This window comes from Aspergillus pseudoviridinutans, assembly GCF_018340605.1.
Source record: "Aspergillus pseudoviridinutans IFM 55266 DNA, scaffold_2, whole genome shotgun sequence".
Taxonomy (NCBI): domain Eukaryota; kingdom Fungi; phylum Ascomycota; class Eurotiomycetes; order Eurotiales; family Aspergillaceae; genus Aspergillus; species Aspergillus pseudoviridinutans.
The window spans coordinates 1308610-1323105 of NW_025091282.1; the positions used below are offsets into that span (position 1 = coordinate 1308610).

A 14496-nucleotide genomic window follows, 5' to 3' on the forward strand; every position below is an offset into this window, starting at 1 on the left:
TAGCGAGGTACAGCTGGAGCAAATATATCACCCTCAATTTTGGAGAGTGTTGACATGGGCCAGATGCTGAGCAGCCCCCTTGTTGGCAAGTGGAGTATGAGCGGCTACGTAAAGGTAGTACGTAGATATGGCGCATCTTTGCGGATTGCGGACTGCTTAAATTCGCCGTTATGGATAATCGAGGCAAGTGTCAGGCATTTTGCAATTGACACATTCCTGACGGATGTCCTGATGAATCAGGCTACATCTCCATCCTCTCCCCTTGGCATACAACCTCAGGCTATCAGCTCTGGTATGAAGTACAAGTCCTTATCTTTCTAGGTAGGTATCTATGGATCAATGTCAGCAATTGCCAAGGTATAAGGCAAGACTCATTGACAACCTGTAACAAATACAAGGACTGCAGATTGATAGCTTTGTCCGGAAAGTGCTTCTTATGCTATGGTCAACTACAGTGATGCTGCATCTTTGAGAGATATCAGAAATCCTCTCCGGACGCCAGGATGTGTTTCCTTGTCCATTTGTTTCATTTGTAGATAGCGCAGTTTGATCATCAATGCATTGTTTATCTGATTCTATTTCGGGAACAAAGCAGGCACGGATCATCAAGCCCAAATTCGAAACATACTGGAATCCTCAATCGATAGCTTCGATCGCATCACTGTCTCAGACCCCTGCAAGACTGCGGGAACCAAGTCCTTGATGCCGCTATTCGCATCGCAAACATCAAGCAACTGCATTGGCGCTTAACCTGCGTACTCGCTTTGTGATACTTATCGTTACTATTTCTGGTTACTGATAGAGTCCTTGTTACTCTATTCCCCGCAACTACTGTATTTGTGCCCTCGAGAACCTGCATCCGGTAGCGAGTCGCGGGATAAGTCACCCCAAAGGCAGATACCGCTGTCGAACATCCCACAACTGCATCATGATCAAACAGATTTCCTCAGGCGATGGATCCCATGAATGGATAAAGACGATTCTCACCCAGGTTTAACTATCTCTAGTAATTACCCCAGTTTACAAGACAATAGTTGATTGGGATATTCCCAATAAGCCACGTTGCATGTAAGGGTCTTTTCGTTATGGATGTCTTGGCCTACTTCAATGTCTCATCGATGTATCGCAGGCAGAACTATTATTGCATTTACCAGTTAGACAATTGATCCGTGGTTATGTCAGCGGGAACTCTTCTCTGACCTTGGAACCAGTCGGCGTCTTAATCCACTCGGCGATTGAGTACAACTCCCGGATCTACGGAGTACCGGTTCACAAACTTCAATACGATTAGATAGGGGCTGGCCTCCTTATGCAAAGCGACCGGCGAAATCCGGGAGCCAATGTCAGCCCTATGACATGTTCCATGGTTGCACTGCAGATAAGTGGACATTCTTGTTAGATCGAGATTACCGCTTTGGTCTCAATGATTACAGCTATAACCTCGTCGCAGCTGTTAGGTGCTTAAAGTTTGCAAGAAGCGTCCGCCTGGACAGCCCGACGGTCCTGATCCTGATCCTGCACCAGGACACTCTTGTTATCCTCCTGCGAGCTGACGGGTACGTCCAATGCAGGGTTCCTCCAGAAAAAGTTTCACCGGTTTCGAGACCGTCATTTTCTCCGCCAGCATGACGGGCCAGTCCTCCACGCGAGGGTTATGCGTCGTCCCGAACGTGTGACAGATAACAGTATCCTCGTTGCGCACGCTGACTGGCGCCGGTCGCGATCGGATCCAGGAGGCAATACCCTCTCTCCCCAGTGACTGCATCGTGTGCTCGCCTGCGCTGTACCGCTCCTCATCGCTGTATCTGGTCACCCGGACAGCGTGCTCGGCAAATTCAGAGCGCTTGGAGTGGTAGGATGACGGGTGCGCCAATACCATTTGCGAGTAGTGCGGAACAAGCTTGTAGCCTTCTGGTCCCCGGGACATTGGGTTCTTGACGTTTTCGCTGATGATCTTGAATACTCGTCCTCTGGCGACGTCAAGATCCAGCTGCATTTCGGACTGAACGATGTGGTTCACAGTTGTGTATCCCACCCTGAAGGGTTATGAACGCCGGGGTCGTTGAAGGGCATTGCATGGGATTCCTCCACCATCAGGGAGTTTTGTTGCCAATCAATAGCTGGGTCGATTCGCAAGGGAAAGAGGTGCTGATGGTACGGGGCCATGACCCCCGGGGCCACGATGGTTCCTTATGGCGCTGTCTGGCCCAAGTTGATGGGTGCCGTAGATAGACTGCCTGTTGCGCGGACCTCGTAGTTGACCCACGCATCTTGAGTGGAGTGAGATGCAGATATGTACAGAAAATGTACTCGTATTTCCCGACTGTGATGATCGTCTGCAACACAAGGACGCGCAACCTTGTCACGACGGCATTCTGCGTCCGATAGTTGGTGTGCTTCCACAATATACTGTCATCAATTTCGTGGCAGCAAACTACATTCGGTAGAACGTTCGGGTCACCGGCAGAGGTGTGATGGTATCCATCAAAGTATTTGATATGGCCTAAGCAATCACACACCCTTGTCACCCTTGTTAGCATTGTCTTGCGATCAGTCCTACTTTGAATGAATCCCTACCCAGCTTGAGGTTATTTGAATTCACACCGGCCAAGTTCGATCCAAGGTCGAAAGCAGCCTTGCGCGGATATGGGGCACGGCTGTCGCCATAGGGGACAAACATCTCAGTTCGGGATAGTCTGTAGAAAACGCTCCGGCCATCATAGGTAATATCGTGGAGCGTCAAGTCCTCCCGCTAGAGAAGGCACAATGTGGGCAGGTTCCCATGGACCTGAAACGAGGGCCCATCTGGCCGGACGACCTGGCTGTAGTTCGCCTCTCGATGACAAGATCGGGATGATATTCGCTGTTATGGTGGATCTTGTTCCGATCAAACGGCTTGACACCGACCTCACTGACAAGCCCAGTCCTGTCGTGCTCACCCAAAGGTAGTGACAGAATCCATTTAACCGTGAGATCGCCCGACACCTCCACGCATATATCTAGTGGATACACGTAATGGTTCGCATCACCATGGTTCCCAAGACGCATATAGAAGTAACACTGTACGGAACGTCACTACTACACTCTTCGAAGTGACCGAGTACTATACCATGATAATTCGCTCCGACATATCGTTCATTCCCTCTGTTCCATACGTCCAAGGCTCAATACACACGACAGCCTCCTCGGGGAGTTCCAGCAAACGAATAGCCTCCTGCACCTCGGCCGAGGCAATACATGCATTCTCAGCAGCCTGCATCTCATCCGTGTCGACATACGAGTGTCTTCCCGCGATGTCTTTCTCTTTTGTGATGTTGCCTGTGTCCAACTAGTACCTAAGTACCTGTAATGTAAGGTCTCGGTCGGACCATGACAAGACTAGACTTCATATTAGCAGGGGTCAAACAACGCTAGGCTGTCTGTCCCTAATGCGCTCTCTCTTTCCTTTCTTTCCTTTCCTAATTCTCTCTCTGTCTCTCTCTGTTCCTCATAAAGAATCCATATCCTATTCACCATGGCGGGTTCCATCCAAAAAAACATGATGTTGATGCAGAAGGGTAAGTCTTCCATTATATCGTCCCTTCTTCATTATATTCAATGTCAGCTGACAAACAGTCTCCAGCATCATCTATATTCAGTCTACGCCGCGCCGCAGTAGCATCCCCGTCTATTACACCTATCATGGGTCTGGCATGGCAACAACAAGTTCGGTATGACATACAGAAGATTTAGAATAACATGTTATTTTTATTAGGAGATATGTATTAACCGACCTAACTCTCCCTCCAGGATGCAGACCACAAAGCCCATCATAACACCACTAAGAGTGATCAAGCCGGAATCAGCCCAGGAAGAACTCGCTCGCCAACGGCTCCAGCGGCCTGTGGCGCCCCATCTGTCCATCTATAAATGGCAGGTTCACTCAGTCAGCTCCGCCATGGAACGAAATACAGGACTTCTCCTTGCCGGTGGCCTATATCTCTTCGGCACCTCCTACCTAGTGGCCCCCTGGCTCGGCTGGGATCTGTCCTCAGCTACCCTCATCGCGGCGTTTAGCTCTTTGCCGGTGGCCGCCAAGGTTATCCTCAAGTTGTCTATCGCCTGGCCCTTCACCTTCCATCTCTTTAATGGCATCCGGTATATTATCTCCTCCACTGGATACACGCTGAATAGTAGGTCTCAGTTTATTAAGATCGCATGGGCGGTCGTCGGCTCATCAGCTTTGGCTGCCGTCGGCTTGGTAGCTTATGTTTAAGGGAGGTGCCATTCATGCCCTAGATTCGTGTTTCAAAGAAAAGAATAGTCATTCTATACATGTATTCAAAGAGGATTATACAATTTCTAGACAGGTTTTGTAGCAAGACCGAGGCGAGAAACCTCGCGAAAATCTGCCGTTGTGTTCTTGTAGGACTGAACGAACGCACTCCGCTTTGGAGCAGTAACGTCCCGTTTGCCAGAACGCTCTGCTTCTAGATATGGTATCATCTGAGCTGTGGGAGGCTCCAAAAAGGTGACTACCCTGAAGACGAGCTTATCGCTCGGATACGCATTGTTCAGATGACGCACGGCCTGAATCGTCAGCTCACATTGTACAATAGCCGCGTTTGCGAAGGCACCAACTTACCAGCGATATCTCTGCCGGTGACAATGGATCGAGGGGATGGGGCATCATAGCCATTTGGTTGCCAAGCAGCAAATGTTCTGGGCGGGTGTGAGCAAGATGCTTCCTCCGGAACCCCGCATCTCTTCTTTTGCTTCAACAATTAACAGGTAAGCTGAAAAATAAGGAAGAATTGCTATACTCACACCCGATAGATTTACGATGATATACACCTTGCTAGCGGCACCTTGTTGAGCTTGATCAGTCTAGATCTAGGTCTTGGTAACAGTGATGCCAGATATGATCGAGCTTCCACCTTTGGCCCCAATATTGATTTATACAGGTAATAAAGGAGATATACATTGAAATGAAATAGATAAACATAAATCGTGAAAGCAAGGTTGTATGCCCGTACAATAACGCCAGTCGCCTGGAAGACGATGCTTCATGTTCCGATTTGCCTTACGTCTCAGTAGCACTTGGCGAAATTGCGAGTATGACGACGAAAGAGGCTATGATCAGAGAGGCCGCAACAATTGCTACCAGAGCAACACTTCCACGGCTCGCTGGAAATTTACCCCTGATGATCCAGTACTGACTTTCAAAATAGCGGTGGAACCCAATCAGGAGAATCAATAGGGCGATTCCGATGAAAGTCGTTCCGAGTGGTTTGCCGATATTCCGCAGTCGTTGCGATTGCGATGTGATTCGTATTGTTGCGGAATCATAGAACGGGGGTGAAAGGAGAGAAGGGAAGGCTTGAGAGGATACGTTGGAAGATGATGTGGTGGACGCGTTCAGGCGGAAGAGCTGGGTCACTGCGATGCCAATGGAAGCAAAAGCTAACGAGGTTCTCAACCATGCCAAAAACGTGCGTTCTAACAGCCATAGACGTTAACGAATGCTACAGACTGGAGGAATGAATGAGGAGAAAAAGAAAAATGAGACGTGGCACACCTAATGCAAGATGATCTCGAGCAACGCTGCCCTTATTTTCGAGTTCTACACTGCCATATCTCTCCGCCAGTCGAGTATACCAGGCGACATGTGAATCGTCCAAATCTGACTGAGCGTTTGATGGATTGGTGTTCCCTCCATTTCGCTGTGCTGAATTCTTTGCAAGCCCGTTGCCAGATCCGGAATCTCGATTTCTCAGGCCATCGGTTGAACCGGATTGCTGGTGTGCGGAGTGCCCATTACTTACAGCTTGATCAGCACCATTACTTGCCTGTGGCAGCCCTGATGGAGACATGCGTGCTGAACTTGAGGTTTCGGATGGAGAGGATGAAGAGCGATGCGTTCTAGTGGCCACTCTGGCGTGGGATTCAGTCAGATCCGAGTGGTCCATGATGGCGTGCTCGCCAAAATGCAGGACTAACGGTAGGCCAATTCAGTATTTGCTTATTCGAAAGGGCACACCATCAGCCGCCAGATGCAGATATATCGACCGTTACTTCTCCAGATTGTCATTCAAATTTCGCATCGACCATGGCCAGAGGTGCTGAGAAGACGATGGTATTGGCCAATATCCTGCGTGATTCCTTTCCTCTTTCGCATTTATACAGCAGACTTCAGCTGTTCTTCCATCTGCTTCCTTCAGCTTGTCTTTTACGCAAACAATCTTCTTAGCCATTAACGGGTTAGTCTAGAGAGGTATTGGTTGATCACATGGTGACCGGGAATGACGCTAGTCTGCTTATGGTAATGTCGTCATGATCCTTTTTTCAGCAGGCGGTGTGGCGATACCGCTTATCTGCTGGCCAAGAGCGCCCGTGACACCGTTTTATTTCGTTTGTCAGCTTAGTGCCTTGGTGCTGTTGCTTTACAGTCAAGTGATTACATTCCAAGGTCACTTGTCAGCATCTGGCAGAACCAGATCGCTCTTGATGCGAACTTCTACATGATGGCTTCTCATGCGACTATTTCGTCTCCGCCAGCAGGGCCCAAATTTGATTTGTCCAAGAAGTTATCCGAGCTGCGAGCTAGTCGCAAGTCTCACTCTGGCCCCTCGTCCAGAGAGCCCGCCCCGGTGACACCTCCTCTCCCCAGCCCACCAGATCTGTCGACTCATACCTATGCACGGCCTGTTCGGCGTATTCTGTCGCGGAAAGACCACGAGACATTTCTTGCGTCGTCGACCTACACTCTCGTCGTCGCCTTCATTTTCGGCCTTTCTGATTCAGTAAGAGGACGTGCGGTTACAGATAGCAAAGACCAACCTGCCTCCCCCAACGTCTCCAGAATTCTATCCCTGATAGACAATATAAGACAACTCGTTGACAAACATCCTTCCATTGACCAAGGCGGTTCGAGGTTCGGTAACCCGGCTTTCCGCGATCTCTTTGATGATGTGGCTGCGCAGAGTGCGGCATGGCATAGGGACATCATCGGACTACAGAATGCGGACGCCATAGATGAAGTATCATCATATTTGGTCCACTCCCTGGGATCGCGGGATCGGTTGGACTATGGTTCAGGACATGAGTTGAACTTTATGATGTGGCTATTGTGCCTTCGACAGATGCAGATGATATCGACGGCAGACTTTCCAATGATTGTTTTCAGAGTTTATCTCGAATATATGCATCTTATGCGGCAAGTACAAATGACTTATTACCTGGAGCCTGCTGGCTCGCATGGTGTCTGGGGTCTGGACGACTACCATTTTCTGCCCTTCCTCTTTGGTGCGGCCCAGCTTGTGGATCATCCGTACATCACACCGTTAGCGATCCACAACACAGCAGTATTAGACGAAGAAGGAGACAGATATATCTATCTGGATCAAGTGCGATGGGTAGACAGCGTGAAGACGGTCAAAGGCCTCCGGTGGCACAGTCCCATGCTAGATGATATCTCCGGTGCCAAAAACTGGCTGAAGGTTGAAGGAGGCATGAAGAAAATGTTCATCAAGGAGGTTCTGGGCAAGTTGCCCATCATGCAGCATTTTCTATTCGGCAGCCTGCTGCCCGCTGACCCAAGCATGGGAGAGCGCATGGATGATGCGGAGGATGACGACCTCCATGACCATGGAGATGGGCATCCTGACGCCCGTCACACTGATCACTTTGGAGATTGCTGCGGTATCAAAGTGCCGAGTACAGTGGCCGCTGGAGCCGAAATGAGGAAACGAATTGGCGGAACAGGTCTACGACCGATTCCTTTTGATTAGCGTCTACGTTCATGAAGAATAACTACAGCCTACAATAGATTTATCAATGAAGCGAGCACTTAAATGGTATTTTCACCCAGGGAATAGTACAGGGTATTCAGGCGTTTTGAGAAATCCAATCAATCATCTAATTAATCGAGCAAGAGAACTCACCATATCCTATCCCAAGCAAGCCCTTTCAATTACGCACCCTCAAAGTATAAGGTACCTACCAACACCCAACCAAGAACAGCAGACGCCAGACGCCAGACGCCAGAAACCCACGAGAGAAACGCCCATCACCCATCCCGAGACAACGCAGCCAAATCGTTCGTCAACTTGGTAACATAATTATCCGCCCTCCTATCATTATCCTTCTGGAGAATCCGCTCAAGCGACACCTTCGCGTCCTGCAGCCGCCGCTCGAGGACCGTCCCAGCGGCCTTGAGCACCTCCTCAACCCTGTTATCAGCCACAATTACTTTCATCAGTATCCCCTCGTTGGGCGCCTCGCGCTGAGACGACCACAGAGTCGTCTTTTTGTCACGGAGCTCCTGGATTGCCGTGTGGAGGATTTCGCTTTGCGTTAGTGGGCCGCCGTACAGGGGGAAGTGGACGTACCAGGTGTATCCCGTGGGCTCTTCGCCTCGGAGGTATTGGATGAGTTCGAGAAGGCCCATTTTGCTTGTTGGCTCGTTCGTTTGGGTAGGGTTGCGTTTTGGATGGGTTTCTAGAGGGTTGATAGGAAAATGAGGACTAGTGAGATGTAGTGTATTGCTGATGCAATATTAACTGATGGTGGTGATGTACTTAAGGCACTATTTATATACAATAGATGAGACATCTAGGTTGAAACTGAAAGTGCTATATCAGACGTGCAAGAAAGAAGTCTGCATAGTTTGAGACCACACGAGGCTTCCATGCATTGTAGAATCTACAAGACGAGTCTGGACCTTCAAGACAATACCTTTGTGTACTACCTGTGCTCCTCTCCATGATTCCTTTGTAGTTGCTCGCAGTCAAAGTCTTAGAACTAACAAAGAGCATATGGCAGGAGCTGCGGCAAGTTGCCTGTGCCTGTCTTTCCGAAAGTTGACATCTGGCTTGATATCTCCAGGATATTGCAAAGAAACAACTTTCTATTCAGCCATTCCAAAACTCCAACGCAAAAAACCCACAGGAAGGATATTCGCAAAAAGTCATTTGTCCCCCTGTCTAAACTCTTTCTACTTCCCTCCTGCATCCTCCAAACTCAAACTAGCCAGGCACTTCTCCGCCAGCCTCGTCTGCGTCCTACTATGCATCTCCATTCTATGAAACTCCAGCTGCCGTTGAGCAATACGGTACGCCGTACGCCGAATTGCTCCCGGGTCGGAGTATCGTGCCTGGACCTCAATGATAAACCCGGAAATAGTATTCTCTAAGTTATGCGAGGAGTATATCTCGCAGCGGCCGGCTTGGATGGCGCTGCAGATGGCGTCGAAAAGGATAACCTTGTCGTGGGCGTAGCCGGAGGAGAGCGGCACATGGACGTACCACGTTGTGAGGGTGTCTGCTGTGAAGAGGTCGTCTTCGCCGTCGGAGAAGAGGCGTTCCATGATGGTCCTGATTCTAGAGGAGAATCTTGGGGGCTTAAGGTCGAGATTGGAATAGTTAAAGGATAACTAGTGAGACACGAAGCGGCAGAAACATCGTCCTTGAGTATCTATAAGGTGTCCTTGAGTATTTATACGGAAACAAACTAAAGCTCAATACAGAGACGGATCCCAAGATTAAGATCAAACCGAGAATTGAGGTCAAAGAGAGACCGCTCAAGATGATTTGATATCAAGAGTCCAATGAGGCCGTCATTGTACCCTAGTATTCAGCATTGCAAGAAGATACCTTTGTGGAAAGAACAAACATGCAGTAACTAATGGATATCTCCTTGCTGTTGAGTTATCAAGCACAGCATCCTCTTAGACATGATCATCCTTTGTCCAGATCATGTTGTCCTCCAACAGACAAAGAGAGCACAAACAAACACAGAAGGCAGACTCCCAGAATCCTTCTTTGGCATCATGTCTTAAATTTGGAAACAGGAGTTCTGTGGAACGTTTTACTATTCCTTCCATCCATATCATTTCTATACTGAACTGAGTCTGTTAAATCCAAGTAGAACAACAACCACGCTAAGCCAAAATAGTAAATAATCACATGACCATGGCCATCTACAACGCCGTAGATCCACTTCAACACCCATCATCACCAGAACTACGCCAAAGTAAAACATATTATTGACCATATAACTCTCGCCAACAACACATAAGCCACTGTCTTGGACGTCTAAAGACCCAACAAACCAAGAAGAAGCTCCAAATGGCCCCCGGCGACGAATACGCAGCCGGCGGGGGCGGCAAACTCAAACTCAAAGGCTCCAAAGTCAGCGACGGCCGAGTAGAAAAGAAAAAGAAGAAGTCCAAGAAGAGCAAATCCGACAAGGAGGGTGAAGCTGGCTCTGCGCCGCCCGAAGCTAGACACCCAGATGAAGACCGGAGGAGCGAGGACCACCAACCGGACCACCACACACCTGATGATGCGGGTGCAACAGTAGGCAAGACAGAAGCAGAAAGGAAGTACGAAGAGGCGCGAAAGAAGAGGGTACGTATCTCATTCTGCCTACAGACTCTACCTACGCTTTCTTTGGCAGCGGAAAGGTCTACGAACAAGGGGCAAAGCAGCTGATATCGGAGTAGCTCTTGGAACGTCTAAAGCGGGAAGGAGTCAAGACTCACAAGGAGCGAGTGGAGGAGTTGAATAAGTATCTGAGCAGGCTGAGTGAGCATCATGATATGTATGTGCCTTTCATTTCTTATTCGCTTGTGCAAAGACACGGACTGACATGTGCTGCTATAGGCCGAAGATTGGACCCGGTTAAATGGGGTTTGGAGACATTTTCTATTGTATATGTACGCATCTTATTCGGTAATCTTGGTTTTCGCTTCAATTACTTCTTCATGGATTGCCTCAAGTTCTCATTTCTCAAGCTCTGGGACGTAGCATGGGCCACTGCTCTAACGTCGTTGAACATCATATGACAAGAGATCAGGTTGAGCTCCCACTGGCCCAGACGCCTGGGATTGCTGGCGCGCTATGCGGCCTAAGCTACGAGGGTAGCTGCCTTAGTCGCCTCACTACAGCCTATCCACGACTCAAGGCCATTGGCGAGCTCCCCGAAATCGAAGAGTTTGGTATCGACCGTACAACCACTTATGTGCCACACCAAGCGGGGAGACGACAGCAGGTCCGAGCGGTCTACTCTACGCAGAAGTTATGACTGTAACTGAAGAAACGAGAAACTAAGTCGTCTCAGTTGTAGATAGAACAGTAGTCTATGGATCCGCGCAACAAATCGATATTGCAGATTGTAGTGAATCATCAAAACTCCAATGTATAAACGCCACGCGTATGAGTGACAATGAGATGGGCAAAACAACCATCAAAAATAAAACCCAAGAGAGTATCTCCAACCCAAAGTCCCAAAAACAAAAGGAGATTTGCAGTATGTGCAGCCGACAGGGAACAAAAACGAATTCGTCGATGCTCAGACCGGCCAAGGTATTAAATCGAGTCACAACACCGCGCTAAACTCAACGGGCTTAAATCGACTGCGACGTAGGATGAGATGTAGATAGAAAGAATTGTCGAAGGCGAAATTGAGGGAAACGCGAAACCCGTCCCAGGTTCTTATACGCCCTTGATGACTTGGGTACGCTCGCTGTTGAGCTTGTCGGCGTTTCGGGCATGAGACTCCTTCTTGCAGTCCTCTAACCCCGTACAGGAGTGAGCCTCCAGCATTCTATGTTTCGAGCAGTAGTGTCCACTGCAAAAGCTGCAGTCACCGACGATCCGCTGAGCGGCTTCCTTGCACTCCTTGAAGTTGCAGCGAGGCTTGCGGGGTGCCATTTTGATAGAAAGTTGCGACAAGAGCTAGGTAAGGTGGTTGGAAGAAAGAGGTCGAGGAAATATATATCGACTCGGTTTGAGGAATGCAGTCAAGAAGGCTTCGAGGAGAACCGTACGGACGGGTAGACGACGAGGCTGAGAGTAGAGGCGATTGATGGCGAGGTTGAGGGTAAGATAAGGAGTGTCGAGAGGAAGGTTAGGGAGAAGAGTAGACAGTTGAGTCAGGTCGATAAGGAGAGAGATAAGAAGGAGGAAGTAACTGCTGCCAGCGGCTTGGCTATATATGTCTTTCAAAGGGGATCAGAAGCAGACCGATAATCGGAAAGCACGGGAGTGGAACAATAGGTGGTATCTAGTGCAAGGATGGGGTTTGAGTTTTGCTGGAAATCGAGGTGGCAGTGAGGCAAAAAAAGAAAAGTCAATTTGTACAAACGGATAGGAGGCGACGGGGAAGGGATTGCCTTAATAATTAAGAATGGATGGAGCCAGATGATGCTGCTGATGATTAATATTAGTTAACATGGGAAGAACTGAGGAGAAACTGGAAGAGAGGGATGAATGCTGAGTCACAGTACCAACCCAGATAGATAGGCTAGATTGCTTCATTTGCAGACATCTACGTAGGAGGTTGTATCATAGTAGCAACTAGTAATTATTCATAATACTGAGAGTACAGAATAGTACACTAGTGCCGCCGCTGATCCAGTAGGGCTCCATTTTTCACTCTACTTTTGTACATATTGAGTTGCACACTTACTACTACTGATCTAGTGTGAGTACTTATAGCTACCTGGTGGAGGCAAAATCGGGGGTGGAGCCTGAGGCCTGTGAAAAGTTACTGTACAGTAGAAAAGGGAGTTTCCAAGTGTTCACTTGCCCGGCGCACGAGGTCGGTTTGCCTTCAGTACCACACCTTGCGATCATCTGGGGCATCATCGAAGGCGTCCTTTCGGGGTTGCAATAGAGGACTACAAGTCATTATATTATCATCATCAAGAGTGGGCGAGATTATTGCTGTAGTACTCCGTAGGCGAGGCAATACTCCGTAGTATTGAGGCCAGTGGCTCTTCATTACGCAGTACTTCCGATGGAGTACTACCTATTAAATCATCGGCAGGTTCGGAGTATCAAGGAACCAAGAAGGCTTTCAAACACTAGACTACTAGTGCAAGAAAAGGGGAAAGGATCCAAAAGGACAGTTCATCTCTAAGCCTGGATGCCGATTGAATGATCAAGTCACTTTCCCCTTTCCGCTGGGTGAGGTGACGACTCCTGCAGAGTGCCTTATGACCCCTATGAACGCACCGACCCATTCTGGATTCCAACTACGCATACTCAGAGTAATTATCTATTGAATAGCGCCTGCCACTGAACGGCATGCAAACTATCTCACAAGTCAGATCGTGTAAGGCAGATCCTGGCTATGACTATCACTTCAACACCACAAGTCCGCAACAATGCAGGGCAACCGCTGGAGCCTATACGGAGCATCCTGAGTCCACCTGATCTGAGTCGCTACCGGTTCGATACAAGCCGTTCAAATATCAGCTATTATGTACTATACTAGCTGTTTTTCACTGCACTGTATCAATGTCTCTCGGTTAAGATTAGTCAACTGATTCAAGGGACCGACCGAACCGATGGCGCTCTTCATTTTTGGGAGTATCTACTAATCGGCCTTCTCCGCACCGACAATGAGTCACGTGAAATACATGTCCCCAGCACTCAGCGACTCCAATGACCAAAAAGAGCATCCAATCAATGTCTAACTTAAAATTGAAATTAGTCTGTATAATAGGCCCAGCAATTGTCCATATGTTGGTAAAACCCGGCATGAAAATGGGCTTTTTCGGAACCGCGTGCAGATTGCTTGCGGTTGGCGCAACTCCATGAAACTGCAACGGTGCGGAGTAAAAGCCACTAGCTATCTCTCTAGCTATCTTCAGGTAAGGTCAGGTAGCTACTTACCTCGGGAAGACGAAGACCACCAATGATGCAAGTATCCTTGGTTCTCGCGACAATTAACCTCTTTTTCCTGAAAGATGAGCAAGTTGCAACACATGATAATCTGGGACTGGGTGCCATTTTACCATGAGTAAGTCGGTTGAAACGCCACTAACTGCACTATTGTAGCAACTTACATCTGGCCTGCAGGGATAGCACAATATACTTTGAGTTGGCAAATGTGCGTGGTTCCATAAAGATAGATGATTCTGATCCATTTGATAAGGACAAAAAGCACTACTCCGTAGTCTACCTCATTGGCATATTTACCTTAGCGTCCACAAGGTAGATAGGTAGGTACCATAGTCGATACTCCCTACAGCAGTAGCAAACTACAACTGCGGTACCCGGTGCTCAGTTATGGAGTATTGTCAGGTACCTCGTAGCGCTAGCACTCGTTGGACAGCTCACGACAAATTTGAAACATGAGGGAAAAAACGAAATATTCGAAGAAAACTAACTCAGCCATTTTCCTTGGGCACAGCCATCCATCTCCTGCAGTATTTCAGAACCCCCACAGTCACAGCTGGTGCCCATCCGTTCAGCTCAGGATAAGACCTAGCCATGTTTTTGTATACGTTCGAGATATCATATCCAGTGAAAGGGGTATGCTCCCGTGCTCTTCCTTGAATACCGCCCACACGCCAACTATTCCACCCATATCTGATTTATGCAATACGTGGTTCTGTATAGTCGATTGTCGCCGAAGTACCTGGTGCATGTGGAAAATGAATGATGTACGTACTTCGTGGTCCATGCGTTGTCAATCATAGTTGACGACGTTGGGCTCATACACTAT

The 14496-nt window shown here is 48.5% G+C and overlaps 8 protein-coding genes across 8 annotated transcripts; 3 read left to right on the plus strand and 5 right to left on the minus strand.

Moving 5' to 3' along the window:
* Window positions 1–1534: 1534 nt before the first annotated feature.
* Asppvi_002514 (amine oxidase) lies at window positions 1535–3259 on the minus strand (the record flags this gene model as incomplete). The annotated part of the gene is made up of 5 exons (XM_043298496.1): window positions 1535–2036; window positions 2182–2503; window positions 2578–2752; window positions 2845–3060; window positions 3110–3259. 5 exons carry the CDS (start codon window positions 3257–3259, stop codon window positions 1535–1537), a joined length of 1365 nt encoding a protein of 454 aa, XP_043154431.1.
* A 255-nt stretch (window positions 3260–3514) lies between these two features.
* Window positions 3515–4255, plus strand: Asppvi_002515 (succinate:quinone oxidoreductase subunit C; the record flags this gene model as incomplete). Its single annotated transcript, XM_043298497.1, has 3 exons — window positions 3515–3557; window positions 3623–3710; window positions 3790–4255. 3 exons carry the CDS (start codon window positions 3515–3517, stop codon window positions 4253–4255), a joined length of 597 nt encoding a protein of 198 aa, XP_043154432.1.
* An 86-nt stretch (window positions 4256–4341) lies between these two features.
* Asppvi_002516 (uncharacterized protein) lies at window positions 4342–4678 on the minus strand (the record flags this gene model as incomplete). Its single annotated transcript, XM_043298498.1, has 2 exons — window positions 4342–4569; window positions 4625–4678. 2 exons carry the CDS (start codon window positions 4676–4678, stop codon window positions 4342–4344), a joined length of 282 nt encoding a protein of 93 aa, XP_043154433.1.
* Window positions 4679–5062: 384 nt separating this feature from the next.
* On the minus strand, window positions 5063–5948 carry Asppvi_002517 (uncharacterized protein; the record flags this gene model as incomplete). The annotated part of the gene is made up of 2 exons (XM_043298499.1): window positions 5063–5478; window positions 5558–5948. 2 exons carry the CDS (start codon window positions 5946–5948, stop codon window positions 5063–5065), a joined length of 807 nt encoding a protein of 268 aa, XP_043154434.1.
* Window positions 5949–6503: 555 nt separating this feature from the next.
* On the plus strand, window positions 6504–7769 carry Asppvi_002518 (serine/threonine-protein phosphatase 2A activator; the record flags this gene model as incomplete). The annotated part of the gene is made up of 1 exon (XM_043298500.1): window positions 6504–7769. One exon carries the CDS (start codon window positions 6504–6506, stop codon window positions 7767–7769), a length of 1266 nt encoding a protein of 421 aa, XP_043154435.1.
* Window positions 7770–8047: 278 nt separating this feature from the next.
* Asppvi_002519 (uncharacterized protein) lies at window positions 8048–9346 on the minus strand (the record flags this gene model as incomplete). Its single annotated transcript, XM_043298501.1, has 2 exons — window positions 8048–8504; window positions 8979–9346. The coding sequence occupies 2 exons, from the start codon at window positions 9344–9346 to the stop codon at window positions 8048–8050; spliced, it is 825 nt and encodes a 274-aa protein (XP_043154436.1).
* A 760-nt stretch (window positions 9347–10106) lies between these two features.
* Window positions 10107–11064, plus strand: Asppvi_002520 (DUF1754 domain-containing protein; the record flags this gene model as incomplete). The annotated part of the gene is made up of 3 exons (XM_043298502.1): window positions 10107–10388; window positions 10484–10581; window positions 10830–11064. The coding sequence occupies 3 exons, from the start codon at window positions 10107–10109 to the stop codon at window positions 11062–11064; spliced, it is 615 nt and encodes a 204-aa protein (XP_043154437.1).
* Window positions 11065–11474: 410 nt separating this feature from the next.
* Window positions 11475–11693, minus strand: Asppvi_002521 (AN1-type zinc finger protein; the record flags this gene model as incomplete). Its single annotated transcript, XM_043298503.1, has 1 exon — window positions 11475–11693. One exon carries the CDS (start codon window positions 11691–11693, stop codon window positions 11475–11477), a length of 219 nt encoding a protein of 72 aa, XP_043154438.1.
* Window positions 11694–14496: the final 2803 nt, after the last annotated feature.